This window comes from Podarcis liolepis (assembly GCF_965112155.1).
Source record: "Podarcis liolepis genome assembly, chromosome: 3".
In the NCBI taxonomy this organism is placed as follows: Eukaryota; Metazoa; Chordata; class Lepidosauria; order Squamata; family Lacertidae; genus Podarcis; species Podarcis liolepis.
In genome coordinates this window covers 122,516,995-122,538,914 of record NC_139557.1, presented here as the reverse complement: position 1 = coordinate 122,538,914, position 21,920 = coordinate 122,516,995, and the positions used below count along the sequence as shown (strand labels likewise).

General features: G+C 48.7%; 2 protein-coding genes across 8 annotated transcripts in view; one reads left to right on the top strand and one right to left on the bottom strand.

Annotated features, from left to right (window-relative positions):
- The window catches only part of FBXO16 (F-box protein 16), an 810,609-nt gene that overhangs the window by 516,901 nt on the left and 271,788 nt on the right, over positions 1 to 21,920 (bottom strand). The gene's annotated exons all lie outside the window — the stretch shown is intronic.
- Positions 1 to 21,920, top strand: part of PTK2B (protein tyrosine kinase 2 beta) — a 115,154-nt gene that overhangs the window by 91,292 nt on the left and 1,942 nt on the right. For 3 of the 6 annotated variants that reach the window (XM_083494194.1, XM_083494193.1, XM_083494195.1), the window contains 11 exons: positions 505 to 594; positions 3,946 to 4,150; positions 7,634 to 7,742; positions 8,805 to 8,870; positions 10,759 to 10,884; positions 13,897 to 14,043; positions 16,986 to 17,024; positions 17,983 to 18,010; positions 19,213 to 19,268; positions 20,585 to 20,731; positions 20,864 to 20,944. In XM_083494194.1, coding sequence (XP_083350320.1) covers positions 505 to 594; positions 3,946 to 4,150; positions 7,634 to 7,742; positions 8,805 to 8,870; positions 10,759 to 10,884; positions 13,897 to 14,043; positions 16,986 to 17,024; positions 17,983 to 18,010; positions 19,213 to 19,268; positions 20,585 to 20,731; positions 20,864 to 20,944 — 1,094 coding nt within the window. The remainder of the gene's footprint in view (positions 1 to 504; positions 595 to 3,945; positions 4,151 to 7,633; positions 7,743 to 8,804; positions 8,871 to 10,758; positions 10,885 to 13,896; positions 14,044 to 16,985; positions 17,025 to 17,982; positions 18,011 to 19,212; positions 19,269 to 20,584; positions 20,732 to 20,863; positions 20,945 to 21,920) is intronic. The other 3 variants (XM_083494196.1, XM_083494198.1, XM_083494197.1) reach the window with 3 other exon arrangements.

Below are 21,920 nucleotides of genomic sequence, written 5' to 3'. Positions count from 1 at the left end.
TGTTGGCCACATGACCCGGAAGCTGTACGCCGGCTCCCTCGGCCAATAAAGCAAGATGAGCGCCGCAACCCCAGAGTCGTCTGCGACTGGACCTAACGGTCAGGGGTCCCTTTACCTTTATCTTTATTCATACGCTTGGCCTGAAGCGAGACCTTTAGAATCCAGAATGACAGCAGGCTGGAGGACTTCCGTACTGCAAAGCCATTTGATTTGGGGAGGGCATGCAAAACGTCTGAGGTCCAGTTCCTGACATCTCCAGATAGGACTGCGGAAGGTTCCCTGCCTGATACGCTTTAGAGCTGCTCCTATATTTGAGGGCCACATGGAGATGGAATGTTGTGTCAAACAATAAAAATGTGTTTTTAAAAGATTGAAAATGCAGCAATCAAAAATATAGCGAATGCAGAATCCTCCGCTCAGTTGTAACCTTGCTGGCTTGCCTGTGCTTTGGGAATAACTGGCTCTGATCTTTCACCGCTCCCCCCCTCGCCTTTCTCAACCCAGCCTCGGTGACTCGCCTGCCCATCAAGTGGATGGCCCCAGAGTCCATCAACTTCCGCCGATTCACCTCTGCCAGCGACGTTTGGATGTTCGGTGAGTGTCTGCTGGGAGACGACAAGAACTCTGGCCAATATAAGTTCCAATAGTGGGAGTGGTCCCTACTCGCAAATCAATAGTCAATAGTAACAAAAACTAATCCATTCAAAAGTACATATTCTGACAAGGATTACAAACTCAAAAAGAGATTACAAACTCAAACTCATAAGGGTATGTGTAACACAATAATTTGTCACAGTATTAGAGATTGTGAGTAGAGATAAGTTCATGTTAGTCCATAGTTAGAGAGAAACGTAGAAAATAACAGGATATATTTATACGAGTTCTTCAAACTTACACGACCCCTTAAAAATTAGGTAAGAAACCAAATGTTGTATAATACTGTTTTATAATTTATGATAATTTAGAATTTGAATGTATTTTCATGTAATGTTTGATACTTCCAGCTGATGAAGGTGAATACATCGAAACAGTCCTGGTTTCTGATCCATAATTGACTTCTGACTTCTGCTCAGTGATTGAAATTAAGATCTTCACGTCAAATCTATGGACTAACATGAACTTATCTCTACTCATGAGTTTGAGTTTGTATGTCAGAATACATCCTTTTGAATGGATTAGTTTTTGTTACAATTGACTATTGATTTGCGATTAGGGACCACTCCCACTATTGAAACTTACATTGGCCTGAGTTCTTGGTGTGCTTTTTTCTTGGTGTATTTATATATTTAATAACAAGAACTCCAACTTATTTAATGCTTGGGGGCGGCAGCAGCAGGATCCGTGCCTGCGTGCTCCGCCTCCAGCAGAGGCTGGAAACAGAGGGAACCACGTGCAACACACTTAGGAATTGCAAGGGGTGTTTTAAGGCAGGGGTTGCCGATATGGCGCCCTCCAGATGGGGGGGGCCATGACTCCCCTCCTCCCTGCTCATTGGCCATGCCATGTGAGGCTGGTGAAAGCTCTAGTCAAAAGCTCCTAGAGGCCATCCCATTGGCTGTCCTTGTTTCAAAGATAGCCAAGGTGGATGAACCTGCTGTGCGTTACGCTTGCAAGTGGATGATGTGGTGGATTCCGTCAATAAATAAATCATAATAATTCTGCACATCATTGTGATGTTTGAGACAGCTTTAGAACCGCAGTGGCTGTTGGGAAGCCCACAAAAAGTGGCACCCACATCATAGCTGTCAAACTTCCCCTTTTTTAAAGGGAAATTCCCTTATTCCAAATAGGATTCCTTGCTAGAAAAGGGAAAAGTTGACAGCTATGACCCACATGTGTCACACGCAGGAGGAATAAGGATATAGTTTGAATGCTTCACCTATGGGTTTATAAATCATTTGCTGTGTCAAGACGAATAGACGTTGTTCATATTGCAGTTGTTATTTTGAACGGAATGTAATTCAGACGAATGAGATTTCGGGACGCAGAAACCAAGTAAATAATCAAACCATCAATTCTAGCATGTGGGAGACCACCTAAATGATATAGTTTGACATTTGAATGATTGGAATTAGCAATTGTATTATAATTTGGCATTGTTAGAGTGTGAGGCTACCAATGGATTATTGTAATTGAAAACTGATGAAAATTATTGTCCAAAAAACCCCCCAGAAGTGGCATCCACAGGACTATATATTACACAGGCATATACAGAGGCATTTCTCCAATTTAGCTTTACACGTGCGTAGAAATTATGTCACATTCTCAGAGGACAAGCACGTCTCCATTATCGGAGCTGGATGCCCGATCCCGTGGAAGAAACAGGGCACCTCCTATCTTATTAGGGTAGCTCAAGGCCACGTTTTGCAGAAATATTCCTTTCTATTATTATTATTACCATATTTTGCGCCCCATAGGACGCTCCGGCCCATAGGACGCACCTAGTTTTTTGGGGGGGAAATAAAGAAAAAAAATTATTTCCCCCCCCCCCAGGTGCGGGGCTGGAAGAACCAGGTCGGGGAACAGTGGGAAGGCACGCTCTGCCTCCCCGCTGTCCCCTGAGCTTGTGGGGCTGGTGATGGGGAGAAGTGCGCTGATCCCGGGACTGCAGGCAGCTCTGCGCAACCCTCGGAGCCGGTCTCCCGAGGGTTGCGCAGAGCTTCCTGAAGCCTGGAGAGCGAGAGGGGTCGGTGGGCACCGACCCCTCTCGCTCTCCAGGCTTCAGCGAAAGCCTGCATTCGCTCCATAGGACGCACACACATTTCCCCTTCATTTTTGGAGGGGAAAAAGTGCGTCCTATAGGGTGAAAAATACGGTAAATCTTTTTATTGAGTTCTTTTTAAAACAAAAACATAAAAAGTAAATAAACAAAAAACATACAAACGGTCAAAAAGAAAAAAGAGGGGGGGGGATACAAAACAGCACATACAGCAAGAAAAAACAAACGCAAATATTCCTGACACATTCCTAATACAGTCTGAGTATGCAGATTCTCCCACCAGTATCTCTTCAAACTCTTTTTCTTTCTTTTTTTTGTAAATCTCTTCACATTTAGGTTAGCCCTCATTCCCACTGCAGCGGAGGTGCTTCTGCGCTTCCATGAACCAAGCGCACCCCACCGCCCCCATAACTTGATTAACTGCCCTCCCCCAATTCCTCCAAAGAAAATCTCCTGGGTTGCAACACAGAAATGACAGGCCTGGAAATAAACAACCAATAACAAATACATACCAAATAAATTGTCCCCCAAAGGCACATCAAATGGCCATGGATCAGCCATCACTTAAAAGTGCAGCAAGCTGATGCTGTTGGCAAAATCCTAGTGGCATTATAAAGGCAACCCACAGGTGCAATGAATCTCATCAATTTTCAGGAAATTTATCCAAAATCTAGCAAAGAGAATACAAAGAGTAGCCATCTTGTCAGAAAACGTAAATAAAACAATTGAAATCTAATTAAGTATTCAACCCCCTCCCCGATGCAGAAATTTAAATAGGTAAATCAGTAGGAAAACTTAAATAAAACAACTGAAATCTACCGTATTTTTTGCTCTATAAGACTCACTTTTCCCCTCCTAAAAAGTAAGGGGAAATGTGTGTGCGTCTTATGGAGCGAATGCAGGCTGCGCAGCTATCCCAGAAGCCAGAACAGCAAGAGGGATTGCTGCTTTCACTGCGCAGCGATCCCTCTTGCTGTTCTGGCTTCTGAGATTCAGAATATTTTTTTTCTTGTTTTCCTCCTCCAAAAACTAGGTGTGCCTTGTGGTCCGGTGCATCTTATAGAGCGAAAAATACGGTAATTAAGTGTTCAGCCCCCTCCGCCCCCCAGGTGCAGAGATTTAAATAGGTAAATCAGCTTGGTTTCTTGCTTGGGCAGTCTCGTGTCTCCCGCCAATCCCTGCATCTCTCTCCCACGCTCTTTTCTCTTCCTGATTCGCCACCTCAGCCGTCTGCATGTGGGAAATCCTCAGCTATGGGAAGCAGCCCTTCTTCTGGCTGGAGAACAAGGACGTGATCGCGGTGCTTGAAAAGGGCGACCGCCTGCCCAAGCCCGACGCCTGCCCCCCCATCCTCTACGCGCTGATGACCCGCTGCTGGGATTATGACCCCAGCGACAGGCCCAAGTTCAAAGAGCTGGTCTGCAGCTTGAGGTAAGTAGGAGGGTAGCCCGTGGTTACCAGATTTTTTTCAATGAATCGGGGGACAGGTGAGAGCTGTTTCCTAGTTCTGCTGGATCTCTCAGCAGCCTTTGACACCATCGACCATAACATCCTTCTGGACCGTCTAGAGGGGCTGGGAGCTGGGGGCACTGTTATACGGTGGTTTCGCTCCTTCCTCCTGGGCCGTGTCCAGAAAGTGGTGGTGGGGGTTGAGTGTTCAGACCCCTGGGCTCTCACTTGTGGGGTGCCTCAGGGTTCCGTCCTCTCCCCCATGCTTTTTAACATTTATATGAAGCCGCTGGGAGAGATCATCAGGGGGTTTGGGCTGGGTGTTCATCAGTATGCGGATGATACCCAGCTCTACCTCTCTTTCAAATCAGAACCAGTGAAGGCGGTGAAGGTCCTGTGTGAGTGTCTAGAGGCGGTTGGAGGATGGATGGTGGCTAATGGATTGAGGTTGAATCCTGACAAGACAGAAGTACTGTTTTTGGAGGACAGGCGGGTGTGGAGGACTCCCTGGTCCTGAATGGGGTAACTGTGCCCCTGAAGGACCAGGTGCGCAGCCAGGGAGTTATTTTGGACTCACAGCTGTCCATGGAGGCGCAGGTCAATTCTGTGTCCAGGGCGGCTGTCTACCAGCTCCACCTGGTACGCAGGATGAGACCCTACCTGCCCGCAGACTGTCTCACCAGAGTGGTGCATGCTCTAGTTATCTCCCACTTGGACTACTGCAATGTGCTCTATGTGGGGCTACCTTTGAAGGTGACCTGGAAAATGCAATTAATCCAGAATGCGGCAGCTAGACTGGTGACTGGGAGTGGCCACCGGGACCACATAACACCGGTCCTGAGAGATCTGCATTGGCTCCCAGTACGTTTCCGAGCACAATTCAAAGTGTTGGTGCTGACCTTTAAAGCCCGAAATGGCCTCGGTCCCGTATACCTGAAGGAGCGTCTCCACCCCCATAGTTCAGCCCGGACACAGATCCAGCGCCAAGGGCCTTCTGGTGGTTCCCTGATTGCGAGAAGTGAGATTACAGGGAACCAGGCAGAGGGCCTTCTTGGTAGTGGTGCCCACCCTGTGGAACGCCCTCCCTTCAGATGTGAAGGAAATAAGCAGCTATCTTCTCTTTAAAAGACGGCAGCCCTGTTTAGGGAAGTTTTTAATATTTAATGCTGTACTGTTTTTAACACTTGATTGGGAGCCGCCCAGAGTGGCTGGGGAAACTAAGCCAGTTGGGCGGGGTATAAATAAAAATTATTATTATTATTATTATTATTATTATTATTATTATTATTATTATTATTATTTTATTTTTAAGTTGAGTAGCCACAGGGAGTCAGTAGTGGGGATGGTGAGGCAAAAATACCCTGGGCCCAAGCACACATGCATATTGTATATAAGGTGCAAAGCCCTTCTTTCGCACCCTGTGGAACATAAATGCGCAGAGTTTTTGAAAAACTGGGCAACGGCGTGCCACGTGCCCGCAACTCCTGAACCTTCCCGAATCTCCTGCCCGCTTCCCCCTTTGTTTTGACTGAAGGGCTTTGCACCTTGCCTGACAGAGAAACCGCTCGCATTGCGCCCCTCCTGGGAAACGGCCGCCCACCCGCAACTCCTGAGCCTCCTCCGATCTGTCAAAACAAAGGGTGAAGGGGGCAAGAGATCTGTACCACTGGACGTCCCCAGTTCCCCTTCAGCAGTGGCGGTAGCAGCAAGCAGCTCCTGAAGCCAGCCAGAGCCAACTGCGCTACCAGGCTGGCTCGGGGCTGCTGAGGCTGTCGCTGCCACGTTTCCCGGGGACAGATTTGCAAATCTGGGGACATTCCGGGGGCGGAATTTGTCCAGGGACAGATTTGCAAATCCAGGGACTGTCCCCAGGAACCAGAGACGTCTGGTAACCCTAGGTGAAAAAAGGTAAAGGGACCCCTGACCATTAGGTCCAGTCGTGACCGACTCTGGGGTTGCAGCACTCATCTCGCTTTATTGGCCGAGGGAGCCGGCGTACAGCTTCCGGGTCATGTGGCCAGCAGGACTAAGCCGCTTCTGGAGAACCAGAGCAGCACACGGAAATGCCATTTACCTTCCCGCCGGAGCGGTACCTATTTATCTACTTGCACTTGACGTGCTTTCGAACTGCTAGGTTGGCAGGAGCAGGGACCGAGCAACGGGAGCTCACCCCATCGTGGGGGTTCAAACTGCCAACCTTCTGATCGGCAAGTCCTAGGCTCTGTGGTTTAACCCACTGCACCACCCGCGTCCAACCCTAGGTTAGCCATTACAAATCTGAAATCTGCACTAGGGAAAGCAACATTCTGCAAGCTGAATAAATCACATAAGCAAAGTTGCAGAATTCCCTTGGTTCCGCAGACTCCATTCCACAATGCACGTGGTTTCCCATAGCATAATTCGTTTTCTAAACACTGGAGTAAACTAAGCTTAAGACACACTGTAATTAATGAACATGACTAGGTTATGTCCATTCATTTCAGTGGGCCTACTCTGAGTCTACATGAATTGAATACCATCCATTGTTTGCTTAGAGAACTGCCTTACCGGATTGGATAAGGGCAAATTTCAAATGATGGCAGTGTTTCGGTTTGTTACCGGAAAAATCCGAGGGCTCCCTTGGACAAAAACAAAGACACCAACCAGGATAACTTGGAGCAAAACAGCAGCCTGTAGGCTTGGCCTTTATTGAACTGTTGCAACAGGGTGTTCCCCTCACTTGCAGGAGAGAGGAAAGACCCAGAAAGATGGTGTGCAAGACCTTATAAAAACTTTTGAAATTCCCATCCTCTAGGTCAAGCCCACCCCCAGAAACATCATGCATACATTTCAGAAAGGAGGGGTTGAGGGAGGAGTTGTGGTGGTAACCTGAGTGTCCTGTCACCTGGCTGGTTCCTCCTTTCCCCCTCCCCATGAGTCACTTCCAGGAGACAAAGGGGAGTTTGGAGTTTCCTGCCCCCAGAGGGAAGATCTGATCATTGTCCTTTGTTTCAGTCCATGCTGAATCCACTCGCATATGCAAGTTCTTTGTGATCTTGATGGTCTTCTGTCTAGGACCATCAGGGTTGACATAGCAACTGGGCAGGGCTCCTGTGGATGTGCTGGGATGGTGAAGGGATTATGGCTGACCAGAACCAAGCCACCCCCCTTTGATATTCCTTGTCATATGGAGTAAAATAAAAATGGAACAGTGCAAATCCGATGTATGGTTGATTTTTCTATGAATTTATAACAGAAGTGTGGCATATGTAGTGTGTGAGTGTGAGTGTGTGAAGTTTGTACAAACTGAATGATTGGGGTGAGGGGTTCCTGCTACAGGTTCACATGTTGATTTGAGAAGTGCAAGTTAAGAGTAAAAGGCAAACGAAACCCAATTCCTCCCCCATTCCCATTAAACGAAATGAATGAAACCCCCACAGGCAGTTCTGCCCAGCTGAATGGCTCTCTTCCCTCTTTTGATTGCAGTGACGTTTACCAGATGGAGAAAGAGATTGCACGGGAGCAAGAGAGGAACAACCGCCACCGGCCCCCCAAAATTATGGAGCCCCCCTCTTCGCAGGAGCCCCCTCCAAAGGTGAGAAAAGTTCATATGCACAGAGACAGGCTCCAAGCACAGGCCACTCTCTTGCCATTGCGTTCAGTCAGATTCTCCCATGGCAACAGTTCTTCCAAGTGGAAGAGTGTTGCAGGAATTTATGTATAGGTTGGGGGGGGTTGCCCCACCAGCAGATATCATGCACATGCAGCCCACTACCAAAATCACCACAATCACTTTTGTGACTTATCCCCACAAAACACTTCATCACAGTTTCTTCCTGTCTATTCAAAGGGCCTTTGCTGCACGATACCAAATGTAAGAATTCACTGATCAATGTATCTATGTACTGGCTCACTGGGGAAACTTCAGAAATTCCTATAGACTTGTGAGCTCAGCTACTCAGCAGCCCCTCTGCCTGAGGGATAATTCCTGGCCTCCTGATACCTGAGTGCCAGACAGGTAGCCATTCCAGAAATAACAAACCCAGATGAAGACAAAAGGGTGTGATTAAGTTGGCTGGGAAACAGGGAAATGTAAATATCTCATTTGTTACACTTGAGAGGTGTTTGGCGGAGGGCAAGGGGAACCATGGGGCAGGGTCCAGGATGCTCAGATTCCTGCCGCCAGACCTCCCCTTTCACAATGTAACCATGATGTATGAGTGATGTAGATTGGGGGGGGGGGGTAACATGGGGATTAAAAAGGTAAAGGGACCCCTGACCATTCGGTCCAATTGTGGCCGACTCTGGGGTTGCAGCGCTCATCACGCTTTATTGGCCAAGGGAACCGGCGTACAGCTTCCGGGTCATGTGGCCAACAGGACTAACCATGCAAGGCCGAAAATAAGAATATTCAGAGCACTCCACTTTGATGCACAGATTCTATGACTTTTTGGTGTGCTGCAAATATAGGTGTTCAGTGTGTTTTTGCGACATGAAAGTAATGCATGCTTGTGCATATTTATAAATGTTTATATTGATATATATATATATTGATATATTGGGTGCTTGTTTTTTATAAATGGGTGAAAGAGCCAAGTCCATGCTTTGTTTCCCAATATTCCTTTGACGCTCACCAAGCCTCTCTTCTTCTCCCCAGCCAAGCAGACCAAAGTACAAGCCGCCCCCCCAGACCAACCTGCTGGCCCCCAAACTGCAATTCCAGGTAAGACTAGGGACTTCCAGTTTGTCTCGTGTTGACTGTTGCATTTTTGTTCCTGCCGAGCCAAAAATGAGTGCTTTTCCTGCTGAATTTGTAGCAGCTGCTTGATGCTTGTCAGGAATTCCTGCAGCTGCCGGAACAAGACTTCTGACCTTTCTGTTTATCGCTTCGAATTCCTTCCCAGAATCTGGTTTGCAGCCCAACAAAATGTTGCTGGTGCCAGCCTGCCAGCCAGCCTGCTAGCCATGCCCATCTCCTAGAGCAGGCATAGGCAAACTCGGCCCTCCAGATGTTTTATAATAATAAAATAATAACATTTTATTTATATCCCTCCCTCCCCAGCCGAAGCTGGGTTCAGAGCAGCTAACAACAGTAAAATAATACAGCGTTCTAAAATCAATTCATTCTAAAATCAGTTCAAATCAAATTGATGGCACCCATTTTTGGGACTACAACTCCCATCATCCCTAGCTAACAGGACCAGTGGTCAGGGATGATGGAAATTGTAGTCTCAAAAACATCTAGATGGCCAAGTTTGCCTATGCCTATCCTAGAGACTCTGTTCAATTCCTCTCCCCAACACATGGACTTTTCAACACCAAATACCCATATACACCCCCTGCCTCCCCCTTGCCTCTTCACAGCCCCCTAGGGAATCCCACTGCCCCACAGGGAGCAACCCCACCTGCTTTGGGAACCTCTGCTCTAAGTCCGTGGGGCACATCTAACCTCGGACGCCCAGTGGGCAGATTGGCAAACTGAAGTGGCTGCTCGTTTTTGGAGTGAAATAGCAACCATTTGCGTCGCCAGCCACCGCTCCCATCAAGCTGGTTTCTGGTGCCCCTTGTGGAACGGGATTCCCCAAATTTCGGGTCTGAAAATCTTAAGGGAATGCCCACTACTTCCCCTTACCCGGATGTAAGATGTGTAGGAATAATGGAGGACGGCGGGAGTTTGGATGCAGGTGAGCTGTGCAGGAGCAAGCTGGCAAGCATGCTCCAAGCAGGCAGCCAACTAGCTGTGCAGTAAGGTAAAGGTAAAGGGACCCATTAGGTCGTGGCCGACTCTGGGGTTGTGGCGCTCATCTCGCTTTACTGGCTGAGGGAGCCGGCGTACAGCGTCCGGGTCATGTGGCCAGCATGACTAAGCCGCTTCTGGCGAACCAGAGCAGCGCACGGAAACGCCGTTTACCTTCCCGCCGGAGTGGTACCTATTGATCTACTTGCACATTGATGTGTTTTCGAACTGCTAGGTTGGCAGGAGCAGGGACCGAGCAATGGGAGCTCAACCCGTGGCGGGGATTCGAACCACCTACCTTCTGATTGGCAAGCCCTAGGCTCTGTGGTTTAACCCACAGCGCCACCCGCATCCCTCTTAGCTGTGCAGAGGCTCCTTTTATTAACAGAAGTCAACAATTGGAGACAGTCATGAAACCACTCCGAACATGACGCATCTCCATCTAAGCACATTTCCAGCGTTGTCAAATACACGTGTCAGCAGGTGTTTCCCTAAAATGTTTTCCCCAATACTTGATTACATCTGCGTCCCCGGTCACGCTCCAGCCAAGCTAGTAACCAAATCTGTGAGAGGACAAACGTTCAGGGGGTAAATCCTGTTTGCTAGCCAAGAGGCCACAAGTTCATGGAGTGTGGGCGCAAGGCTCCTTGGCACACTGTGGCATGCCGGGGGTGAGGTGTGCCTCAGCGCATGTGGAGCGCCACTCCCACAAGATGGCACGGCTGCCCCCGTCGCAAACAGACGGCCTCTTTCTCCTTCCTCTGCCTGCTGTTTTTCTCTCCGTGCCAAAGTCTCTTGAGCCTTGTTTGTGTGCCTGCCGCCTATGCTGTGTCTAGAGTTTTGTGCCCGCTGCCTTCTGCTTACGCCTCCCCAGGTGCCCGAGGGTCTGTGTGCCAGCTCGCCAACGCTCACCAGCCCCATCGAGTACCCGTCTCCCGTCAACTCCTTGCACACCCCGCCGCTCAACAGGCACAACGTCTTCAAGCGCCACAGCATGAGGGTAAGACGGGGCTGGAGGGAAGCCTGGCGCCCGTTCTGCACTTGTAAAAACCCAGCCATTTCGTGTGGAAGCACTGTGGAACTCCCTGCCATTTGATTTCGGGCAGGCGCCTTCAGCTGCCCTCTTTTCGGGGGCTGCTAGAACCATTCTTGTTCGGACAAGCCTCTACAGACACTTGGAAACCTGGTGCGAGATTTAACCTGGGTGGAATCTGCAGACATATTTTCTTTTAAAAAAAAACACACTGTGAAAATGCTTTATTTTAAAACGTTTTGAAAAATACATTGGATTTTGCATAGCTCACTGTCGCCACCTAGCACCGCATTTGCATATTGCACTTTACAACTCGTTTAAAACATTTTATTTGCAGCTGTGTAGCTGAGTCCCTGGTTTTGGTTATTTTAGCTTTTTGAAATTTTTCTAATGATTGCTGAATCATTTTTCGCATCGAGAAGATTTTGCTGTTTTGTCTTTTCTGCTTTGAGGTTTCTTTGAGCTATCAAGCGGTGTATAAATTTTATAAAATAAATTCAAAAATGAAACCTCAAAGATAAGCAGAGGTTGGGGATAGGAAAGAGAGAGAGAGAGAGAGAGAGAGAGAGAGAGAGAGAGAGAGAGAGAAGAGACCCCAAGACCCCTCTGGTCCAGCCCTCTCTTTTCCCAGCGTGGCCATCCACACAACCAGCTGTCATGGATGCTTTAGCAAAGATTCCCCGCATTGCAGGGGGCTGGACTAGATGACCCCTGGGATCCCCTTTCAACTCCACGATTCTACGAATCTCAGCATCTGGGAAGCCCATAAGCAGGACGCAAAGGCAGCAGCCATCTCCCTGTTTGTGATTCCTAGCAGCTGGTGTTCAGAGGGAAAGGGAAGCAGCTCAGCCACAGGACACCTTCTTTGCATGTAGAACATCCCAGTGGTTCACTTCCCAGTGATAGCTCCCAGCAGAGCTGGGATGAGACTCCTGCTGCCAATCAGTGTGGACCGTGCTGAGTTATATGGGCCCAGGTTCTCACTTGGTTTAAGGCAGATTCCTATGTTGTGTACCGCCCCCAAGACAAATCTTGGAGGGGCTATGAAGGATAATAATAATAATTTATTATTTGTACCCCACCCATCTGGCTGGGTTTCCCCAGCCACTCTGGGTGCCTTCCAACCAAGATTAAAAATACATTAAAATGTCACACATTAAAAACTTTCCTGATCAGGGCTGCCTTCAGATGTCTTCTAAATGTCAGGTAGTTGTTTATCTCTTTGACATCTGATGGGAGGGCGTTCCACAGGGCGGGCGCCACCACCGAGAAGGCCCTCTGCCTGGTTCCCTGTAGCTTTGCTTCTCGCAGCGAGGGAACCGCCAGAAGGCCCTCAGAGCTCGACCTCAGTGTCCGGGCAGAACGATGGGGGTGGAGACGCTCCTTCAGGTATACTGTGCCAAGGCCGTATACCTCAGTCAGAAGGAGAGCATTCCCTCGTCCCCCTAATCCATTTGACCCCCAACCTGCAAAATGAGTTGTTCCACATTTCTATCTCTGAATTCACAGTAGAGAAATGGGGGGGGGGGGACAGGACAATGTGTTTTGATTTTGGGGGTGGTTGAATGCGTACCGCACTGAACAATGATTTTGCACAATTCATGAAAAGGCTTTGGATTTCCCAGGCGACGCGCAGTCCAGTGGGTCGTCGGACCAGGCCTCACCATGTCTGTGTTGTGTTCGCCCCACACGTCCCCTTGGTAGCTCTGAGGGGCTGAGCCCCCCTCTCAGTCTCGTGACAAGCAACACACGGGCAGAGGCACCCTTCTAGCAGTACGATGGACTGAGCCTTAACGGGGCTGAAATAGATCGCACAGGAAACTGGGCCTGTGTCCCCAATGAGAGCTGTGTAGCAGGCCGCCATTCAACAGGTGCAGCCGCACTCCTTGCTGCGTACAGCGTGATAGAAGCACTGCAACTGTTGGAAGGGCACACCCTTGTTGCATAGCCTTTGTCGTTTGTCCTACCGTCTTCGCCGCTTACGCAAATGCTTTCCCCTGATTTGCTAATATCGCCCCCCAACTGCCACTCACCCCATTGCTCCTAGCTCTCCTCCACCCAGTCCAGACCTGTCTCCAGCAGTGGTCAGCCAGGTGTGCCTGGGAAGCCAATGAGAACACAGCCGAGGCACCTGTCACCTTTTGTTGGTCCTCAGGATCTGTGGATTGGAGGTTTGCTGCCATCCTGTACAGCCGTTCAACTCCCTCAGCTCCATTCAAATGGGGTTGAACCAGATGGCCCTTTGGGTACCTTCCAGCTCCACAATTCTATGATTAATCCCTGGGCCTCGCGAGAAATTGGGGGTGAACCTGGGAGTTGCTAGAACAAGAGAAGCGAGGCTTCTGGGAGTAGCTAGCACAAGAGAAGCGAGGCTTCTGGGAGTTGCTGGCACAAGAGAAGCGAGGCTTCTGGGAGTTGCTAGCACAAGAGAAGCGAGGCTTCTGGGAGTTGCTGGCACAAGAAAAGCGAGACTTCTAGGAGTCGCTAGCACAAGAGAAGCGAGGCTTCTGGGAGATGCTAGCACAAGAGAAACGAGGCTTCTGGGAGATGCTAGCACAAGAGAAGCGAGGCTTCTGGGAGTTGCTGGCACAAGAGAAGCGAGGCTTCTGGGAGCTGTTAGCACAAGAGAAGCGAGGCTTCTGGGAGTTGCTGGCACAAGAGAAGCGAGGCTTCTGGGAGTTGCTGGCACAAGAGAAGCTAGACTTCTGGGAGTTGTTAGCACAAGAGAAGTGAGGCTTCTGGGAGTTGCTAGCACAAGAGAAGCGAGGCTTCTGGGAGTTGCTGGCACAAGAGAAGCGAGGCTTCTGGGAGTTGCTGGCACAAGAGAAGCTAGACTTCTGGGAGTTGTTAGCACAAGAGAAGCGAGGCTTCTGGGAGTTGTTAGCACAAGAGAAGTGAGGCTTCTGGGAGTTGCTAGCACAAGAGGAGCGAGGCTTCTGGCCGCTCACTGTTCTTCTTCCCATGCTTTTGCCTGCAAAGGAGGAGGACTTCCTCCGGCCCAGCAGCCGGGAAGAAGCCCAGAAGCTCTGGGAGATGGAACGGGCCAAGATGAGGCAGATCCTGGACAAGCAGCACAAGCAGATGGCGGAGGACTACCAGTGGTTGCGGCAGGAGGAGAAGGCCCTGGTGAGTCCACCTAAGCGGCGATACGGGCGGCCACAGGGATGGCCACTGGCAAACCTGAGGTCCGTTTCCTTCTAGCCTGCCCAAAGCCGGCGAAGCCCCCTCTTTCTTTAACACCTGTTAACAATTTATATTGTATTCTCGGTTTCTTCCCCTTCCAGACATATCTTGAAATTGTTTTTGCCATTCTTTAAAAATTGCTGCCCCCTTGATTATAGGAATTGATTGAAACAAATCTTTGAAACATCTTTGGTAGCACATTCATTTTTATAGTTTAAATCCTTCCCCAAAATGATAATTTCATTCTTCCCCATATTTCCATGTCTCTCTTAATTCCATTCCACACCGGTGTATAGATATTTTGAATTAAATCTATATTCATTGTGGTTAACCAGATTCCTAAATACTTAACTTTTTTAACTACTTCTATACCAATTTCCTGCTGCAACATACAGTGGTGACTCGCAAGATGAAAATAATTCGTTCCGTGAGTCTTTCGTCTTGCGATGTTTTTCGTCTTGTGAAGCACGGCCTGTCGCAACTGCGCCTCTTCAAGCGGCTTTAAGAAAAAAGCACAAGACGCTTTCGTCTTGCGAAGCAAGCCCACGGGGAAATTCGTCTAGCGAAGCAACGCAAAACCGAAAAACCCTTTCGTCTAGCGAGTTTTTCGTCTTGCGAGGCATTCGTCTTGCGGGGCACCACTGTATCAACCAAGTCTTGTTCCATATTTTTAACTAATATTTTAGTTTAATTTAAAACCTGCTACTTGCCCAAATTGTTCTATTTCTTTAATAACTCCTTTGGCATTATTTAATGGTTCTTCTATAGTTAGTACCAAGAAGAACGGATTTCAGACACATGGAGAGGAGCTCAACGTATTACTAAGCAGACGGTTCTCCTGATGGAATGATCTGCCCTCTCCTCTCCCTGGGGTTCTCCTGACAGCCCCCAAACCAATTGTGGGGTGGGGGACGGGGGAGCTATTGCAGACCTCCTTGCATGGACTTACACTGGGGGGACCTGAAATTGCACCCACCCCATGGATTCGGGAGTTGCCATATACAGTGGTGCCTCGCAAGACGAAAAGAATCCGTTCTGTGATTCTCTTCGTCTAGCGGTTTTTTTTGTCTTGCGAAGCAAGCCCATTGACGGATTAGAGGATTAGCGCTATTAGCGGCTTTTAGCGGCTTTTAGCGGCTTTTAGCGGCTTTTAGCGGCTTATCAGCTTATCGGATCAGCTGATAAGCGGCTTAGTGGCTTAGAAAAAGGGGGGGAGGGAAAAAACCCCGCAGGAACTCGCAAGACATTTTCGTCTTGCGAAGCAAGCCCATAGGAGATTCATTTTGCGAAGCACCTCCAAAACGGAAAACTCTTTCGTCTAGCGAGTTTTCCGTCTTGCGAGGCATTCGTCTTGCGGGGCACCACTGTAGTGGGGAAGATTACCGTATTTTCCGTTTTATAAGGTGCACCAGACCACAAGACGCACCTAATTTTTTGAGGAGGAAAACAAGCAAAAAAATATTCTGAATCTCAGAAGCCAGAACAGCAAGAGTGATCGCTGCGCAATGGAAGCAGCAATCCCTCTTGCTGTTCTGGCTTCTGGGATAGTTGCGCAGCCTGCATTCGCTCCATAAGACGCACACACATTTCCCCTTAAGTTTTAGGAGGGATAAAATGAGTCTTATAGAGCAAAAAATACAGTAACCTACCAGAGGAAGCTTTTTCGCCTCCTGATCAGGGACGGGGAACAGATTTGATTCTGCTCGCATTTTAACGCAAATCCACCCGATTTGCACTTTTCCGAAACAGCAGTACATGAGCTCAGATGCAAGTATCCTCTGGAATTTACATTTCTCCGAATTTTGCAGTGAAATTATCCAGCCGCAGGGTGTGTAAAAATGCATACGTTACAGGGACACATGCCTTTAAAATGCACACGTTCATGAAAATAAACGAGCAGTGTGTTAGGGAAAACCGCTAGCCAAAATGTATTGGTGAAAAGAAACATGCACTAAAAAAATTATTGTTTTGTTTATTTATTGAATTTGTATACCGCCCTTCATCCGCAGTGCTCAGGGTGGTTCCCAACATAAAAATGCAAGATTAAAAACATGGAATACATAATAAGAACAAGGAGAAACAACCAGAAACCAATGACACACACAGCCCTAATCATCAAGGTTTAATGGGGACCTTAAAAAGAGAGAGAGAGATTGCCAAAAATTAGGCAAACTGAACTTAAGGCAGGGAAAACGAGAAGCTGGAAGAAATTTAAAAAGTCTGGGAAACCACTGTATTTTTCGCTCTATAAGACGCACCAGACCACAAGACGCACCTAGTTTTTGGAGGAGAAAAACAAGAAAAAAAATATTCTCAATCTCAGAAGCCAGAACAGCAAGAGGGATCGCTGCACAGTGAAAGCAGCAATCCCTCTTGCTGTTCTGGCTTCTGGGATAGCTGCGCAGCCTGCATTCGCTCCATAAGACGCACACACATTTCCCCTTACTTTTTAGGAGGGAAAAAGTGAGTCTTATAAAGCAAAAAATATGGGAATTCATTCCTGCTTGTCATGCCAGCTGAGGGGGTTTGTTAAGAAGAACCGAAGAACTGTGGCCCTAGAAAACAAGGGACTAGCAGTAATAGAGTACAGTGGACGCTCGGGTTGGGAACGTGATCCGTGCGGGATGTACGTTCACAACCAACAGTGTTCGCAACCCACGTCTGTCATGCGTGGGTTGTGATTCAGCGCTTCTGCACATGCGCGACCGCAGCAACCCGGAAGTAACCCGTTCCGGTACTTCCAGGTTTCGGCTGTCCGCAACCCGAAAAAAACGCAACCTGAAGTGTCTGTAACCCGAGGTATGACTGTATTAAGTCCCTGTCTGGACGCCCCCTCCGAATCATTCGTTGCGACTGCTGATGTTTGCTGCTTTCTTCTGCCACAGGACCCCATGGCGTCTGTGAACAGCCACACCTACCCCCCAGTAAGTCCATGGGCCACAACTCTCCGGCTGCCCTCTGCTGGCTCTCCTAACTTTCCTAACTTCTCCTGGCAAAAAAACGATAAAGCAAGGGGGAAATAATCACGGCCAGACCACTTGAACAGACACCTTCAGGGCTGCCCTCTTCCCCGTGGGCCTCTGACTCAAAGCCTCAGCGCTCCAGCAGGGCTCTGTTGCTCTTCTGAACTTCCTTCCTGCCTCTCTGAGCTTCTGGGACAATCCTTGGCCTTCTGCTTCCCTCGCCTTGCCTCTTTTCCCCAGGGCCACATTGCCTCCTGAGGGCCGCAGGTCGGAGGCAGAAATGGGCAGAGCCACAAATGCAATTTTTTTTCCTAAAGTGTGCTGGTTTCTACACACACACCCCTCTCTCTTCCACCCAGACAAGCAAGGGGTAGAGTTCAAGGACAAAGTCCAGCCAGGCAAAAACACTGAGGGAGGGTGTGAAGTGGGGACAGTGAGGGGCGTGGCCTTGGGAGGGTGGGCAAGAGCCAGGGAGGGAGGGCTGGAGGGAAGAAGAAGGAAGAAGGAAGAAGGAAGAAGAAGAAGAAGAAGAAGAAGAAGAAGAAGAAGAAGAAGAAGAAGAAAAATAATTTATTTATACCTCGCCCATGTAGCTGGGTTTCTCCAGCCACTCTGAGCAGCTCCCAACAAAAGATTAAAAATACATTAAAACAGTATTTGGCCCCCACCCCTGAGAGACACCAAAATTGCTTCTTCCCATATAAGAGGCAGCTCTCGACAAAGGTCTAGGAACATGATCTCTGATCTCTCTGCTTGTGCTTCTCAATTCCAGCTAATTTCTCTCCTTTCTGGATTAAACTCATGCTTACTAAAGTGTCAGCCCCACTGAACACTGCAGGCTTTACTTCTGAGATAATGCACATTGGATTTATGCTGCATGTGTCAAAACCATGTGTCTCAATGCCCCTTTTCTTTTCAGAAACTCCCCGAGAAGGAGGCAGGATACAGTGAGTATCTACCTCAATTTGCCCTTCCGTAGTGCAGCCGCGCAAAGTGTCATTCTCTGCTCACCATTCCAGGCATTTCACGTTGGAGAGAACTTGAGTTCCCCGTCAGTACGGTCGAGGAAGCTTAACCACCTTCCCTGCACCTTACATAGTGTGTCGTACTATAGAATAAAATTGTAAGGCTGTCGTCACATCGCGCTGCTCCCACCACCCTCAGGCACCCCTTCCAACCGCAGCGCGATAGCAGAACAGCAGGCCCCTGAGCGAGGCAAGCTGCTGAAGGGGGGGGCGTTGAAAGGAGGGTGAGCGTTATTTCAGAGTGCCGTTTGAACCCCCGCTTTCCAAAGCACCCCCTGCCTTAAACATGGAGACATCAGAGGCTTAAGAAGGCCATTGTTCAAAGGTGGGTTGGAGGGGCTTCAGAGTGCGATTTGGGGGTGAGCTATGGAGGGAGAGGCAGGACGTGGGTGGGGTGTAAAGAGAGGGGGTTGGTCAAGTGTAAATGGAGGGGGTTCGCCAGGGGTGGAGGAAGGACTGTGGCAAAGGGTGGAGGGGTCAGCTGGGTTGGTGAGTGGAGTAGGCAGAGGATGGGTGAAAGATACTCAGAGTCGAGAGTGGATTTCATGCTCTTTATTCAGCTCATAGTGGTGAGGAGGAATGGACGTTCCCCCAGAATGTCTGCTTTATATACATTATTTACACAATGGGCCCCACGTGATTGGCTAATTCTGGGATTCTCCTGTAGGCCAATCAGGTTGCGGATTCTCTTCCACCTGGAGCCGGATTGGGTGGCTCTTGTGGACCAATCAGACTGCTGCATTCTGGATCCTATTGTTCTAAGACCAATCAGACTGCTGCATTCTGAATCCTATTGCTCTAGGACCAATCAGACTGCTGCATTCTGGATCCTATTGTTCTAGGACCAATCATACTGCTGCATTCTGAATCCTATTGCTCTAGGACCAATCAGACTGCTGCATTTTTGATCCTATTCAACTCAGTACATAACAATGGGGAACATCTGTGGCCCCACCCAGATGTTTTTGAACACCAGATCCCAACAGTTCCAACCGGGGAGGCTAAAGGACAGAGATTGTTTGAGTTGCAGTCCAATCCCTGCATTGGTTGACAGCTCTTACAGCAATGTTGTGTCATCATCAGCAACAACAATAATAACAAACTGTTGTGTTTCCTTTTTATTGATGGCTTAGCTGAGTTCACAGGACCACCCAGGAAGCCGCCCAGACTTGGACCTCAGGTGTGTAGTTGGCCCTCGCCTTTTTTCCATCCTGTTCCTCTCTCTGTTTTGAGCCAATCTCTGTGCCGGTTCAGGTGATGCGTGGGCCAGGGATCACCCCAAAACTGTATCATTCCATTGATTTGGGGTGGGGTGGGGGATGGAATACAGGCCTCCGATTGGGGAGGTGTAGAGCTATCCTGAACAGTGGAACTCCTTGCAGAAGGAAGAATATGCTGCAACATTTTGTTGGAGGTCCTACTTATATTATTTTAGGGTTTGTCTGAGCTAGAAGGCAGGGAAGAAATATCCAGTGTTAGTCATATTCAGGGTTGACCCATTAAAAGCAATGTTACTTAAATCCACTGATTTCAGCGTGGGGTCTGCTCTTATAATAATAAAACATAAATGCATAAAATTTTCATTTAGGAAAAATGTGTGCTCCAGCTACCAGAAACTTGGGGGGCACTTCCCCAAACAAACCCCTGCCCCACTTCGATTTATTTGCTTGTTTATTGCATTTCTATCCCAATAATAATAAATTTTATTTATATCCCGCCCTCCCCAGCCAAAGCCAGGCTCAGAGGGGCTAACAACAGTAAAATGATAAACCATTCTAAAATCATTTCATTATAAAATTAATTCAAATCAGATTAATGGCAACCATTGGGCTAGAGTTCTGTGAGGATTACCAAAGGAGGGAGTCAGGCTGTGCCTTGGCCAAAGGCCTGATGGAACAGCTCTGTCTTGCAGGCCCTGCGGAAAGATGTCAAGTCCCACAGGGCCCTAGTCTCTTGGGACAGAGCATTCCACCAGATCGGGGCCACAGCCGAAAAAGCCCTGGCTCTAGTTGAGGCCAGCCTAACCTCCCTGTGGCCCAGGACCTTCAAGATGTTTTTGTTTGAAGACCGTAAGGTCCTCCGTGGGACATACCAGGAGAGGCGGTCCCGTGGGTATGAGGGTCCTAGGCCGTATAGGGCTTTGAAGGTTAAAACCAGCACCTTAAACCTGATCCTTTACTCCACGGGGAGCCAGTGCAGCTGGTATAGCACCGGGTGAATGTGATCTCGCAGCGAAGACCCCGTAAGGAGTCTCGCCGCGGCATTCTGCACCCGCTGGAGTTTCCTCCCAAAGAAGCTCAAGGTGTCATACAGTGTTCTCCCCACCACCACTTCATTTAACCCCCCCCACACACACACACACACTTACACACAACAGCCCTGTTAGGCCAAGAGACTGTGACTAGCCCAAGGCCAGTGAGTTTTGTGGCTGAGCAAGGCTTTGAACCCTGGTCTCCCAGGTCCAACACTAACCACTGCGCCACACTGCCTTTCCAGTTCTCGCTTCAGCCAACCCCCACGGCCAACCTGGACCGGACGGATGACGCTGTGTACAGTGACGTCATGGACCTGGTGAAGGCTGTTCTGAAGCTGAAGAACGAGGTCAGCAACCACCCTCCAGAACGGTACATCCTGGTTGTGAAGGTAACTCCGGCGTGTATTTATTTCTGTTTTTATTCCTTTGCACCGCCTTGATGCAAACAGGTTGGGCAGAGGCAGGGTGGAAGAAGAGCCGGGGGGAGTCTCTGATCGTGCTTTGATTTTGCCTCTTTGCAGGATGTGGGCCTCTCCCTTCGGAAGCTCATCGGGAGCGTGGATGAAGTCCTCCCAGCTCTGCCTGCCTCTTCACGCACTGAGGTGGGTCCTCTTTCGGGCAAGCGGGCGACCGAAGGAGGTATCAGAAGGAGAGTGGCTCTCTGTCCTCTTCCATTGCCTTGTGCTCCACTGTGTCAGGTGTTTCCCAGTTGTCGGTGTTTTTACTACATTTTTAAAGATTTGCCTCGAGAGAGGGTCTTTAAACCTCTTTTGTTGACCACCAGCATTATGCTTTCCATTCTTAAGTTCAGAATAGAGTAGTTGCTTTGGAAGACGATCATCAGGCATCCGCACAACACGACCAGTTGAAGAATCATTGCTTTGACACTGGTGATCTTTGCTTCTTCCAGTACAGTGGTACCTCAGGTTAAGAACTTACTGTATTTTTTGCTCTGTAAGACTCACTTTTTCCCTCCTAAAAAGTAAGGGGAAATGTGTGTGCGTCTTATGGAGCGAATGCAGGCTGCGCAGCTATCCCAGAAGCCAGAACAGCAAGAGGGATTGCTGCTTTTGCTGCGCAGCGATCCCTCTTCCTGTTCTGGCTTCTGGGATTCAGAATATTTTTTTCTTGTTTTCCTCCTCCAAAAACTAGGTGCGTCTTGTGGTCTGGTGCATCTTATAGAGCGAAAAATATGGTAATTAATTCCAGAGGTCCGTTCTTAACCTGAAACTGTTCTTAACCTGAAGCACCACTTTAGCTAATTGGGCCTCCCGCTGCCACCACGCCAGAGGAGCATGATTTCTGTTCTCATCCTGAAGCAAAGTTCTTAACCTGAGGTACTATTTCTGGGTTAGCAGAGTCTGTAACCTGAAGCCTCTTTAACCTGAAGCCTCTGTAACCTGAAGCCTCTGTAATCTGAGGTACCACTGTACACTGGCATTAGTTCACCTGTCTTCCCAAGTGATGTGTACAAATTTTCGGAGACACCATTGATGGAATGTTTCGAGGAGTTGGAGATGGCGTTTATAAGTGATGTGAACAGTGCTTTCACAAGTTGTTGGAGTTAACCTGCTGCTT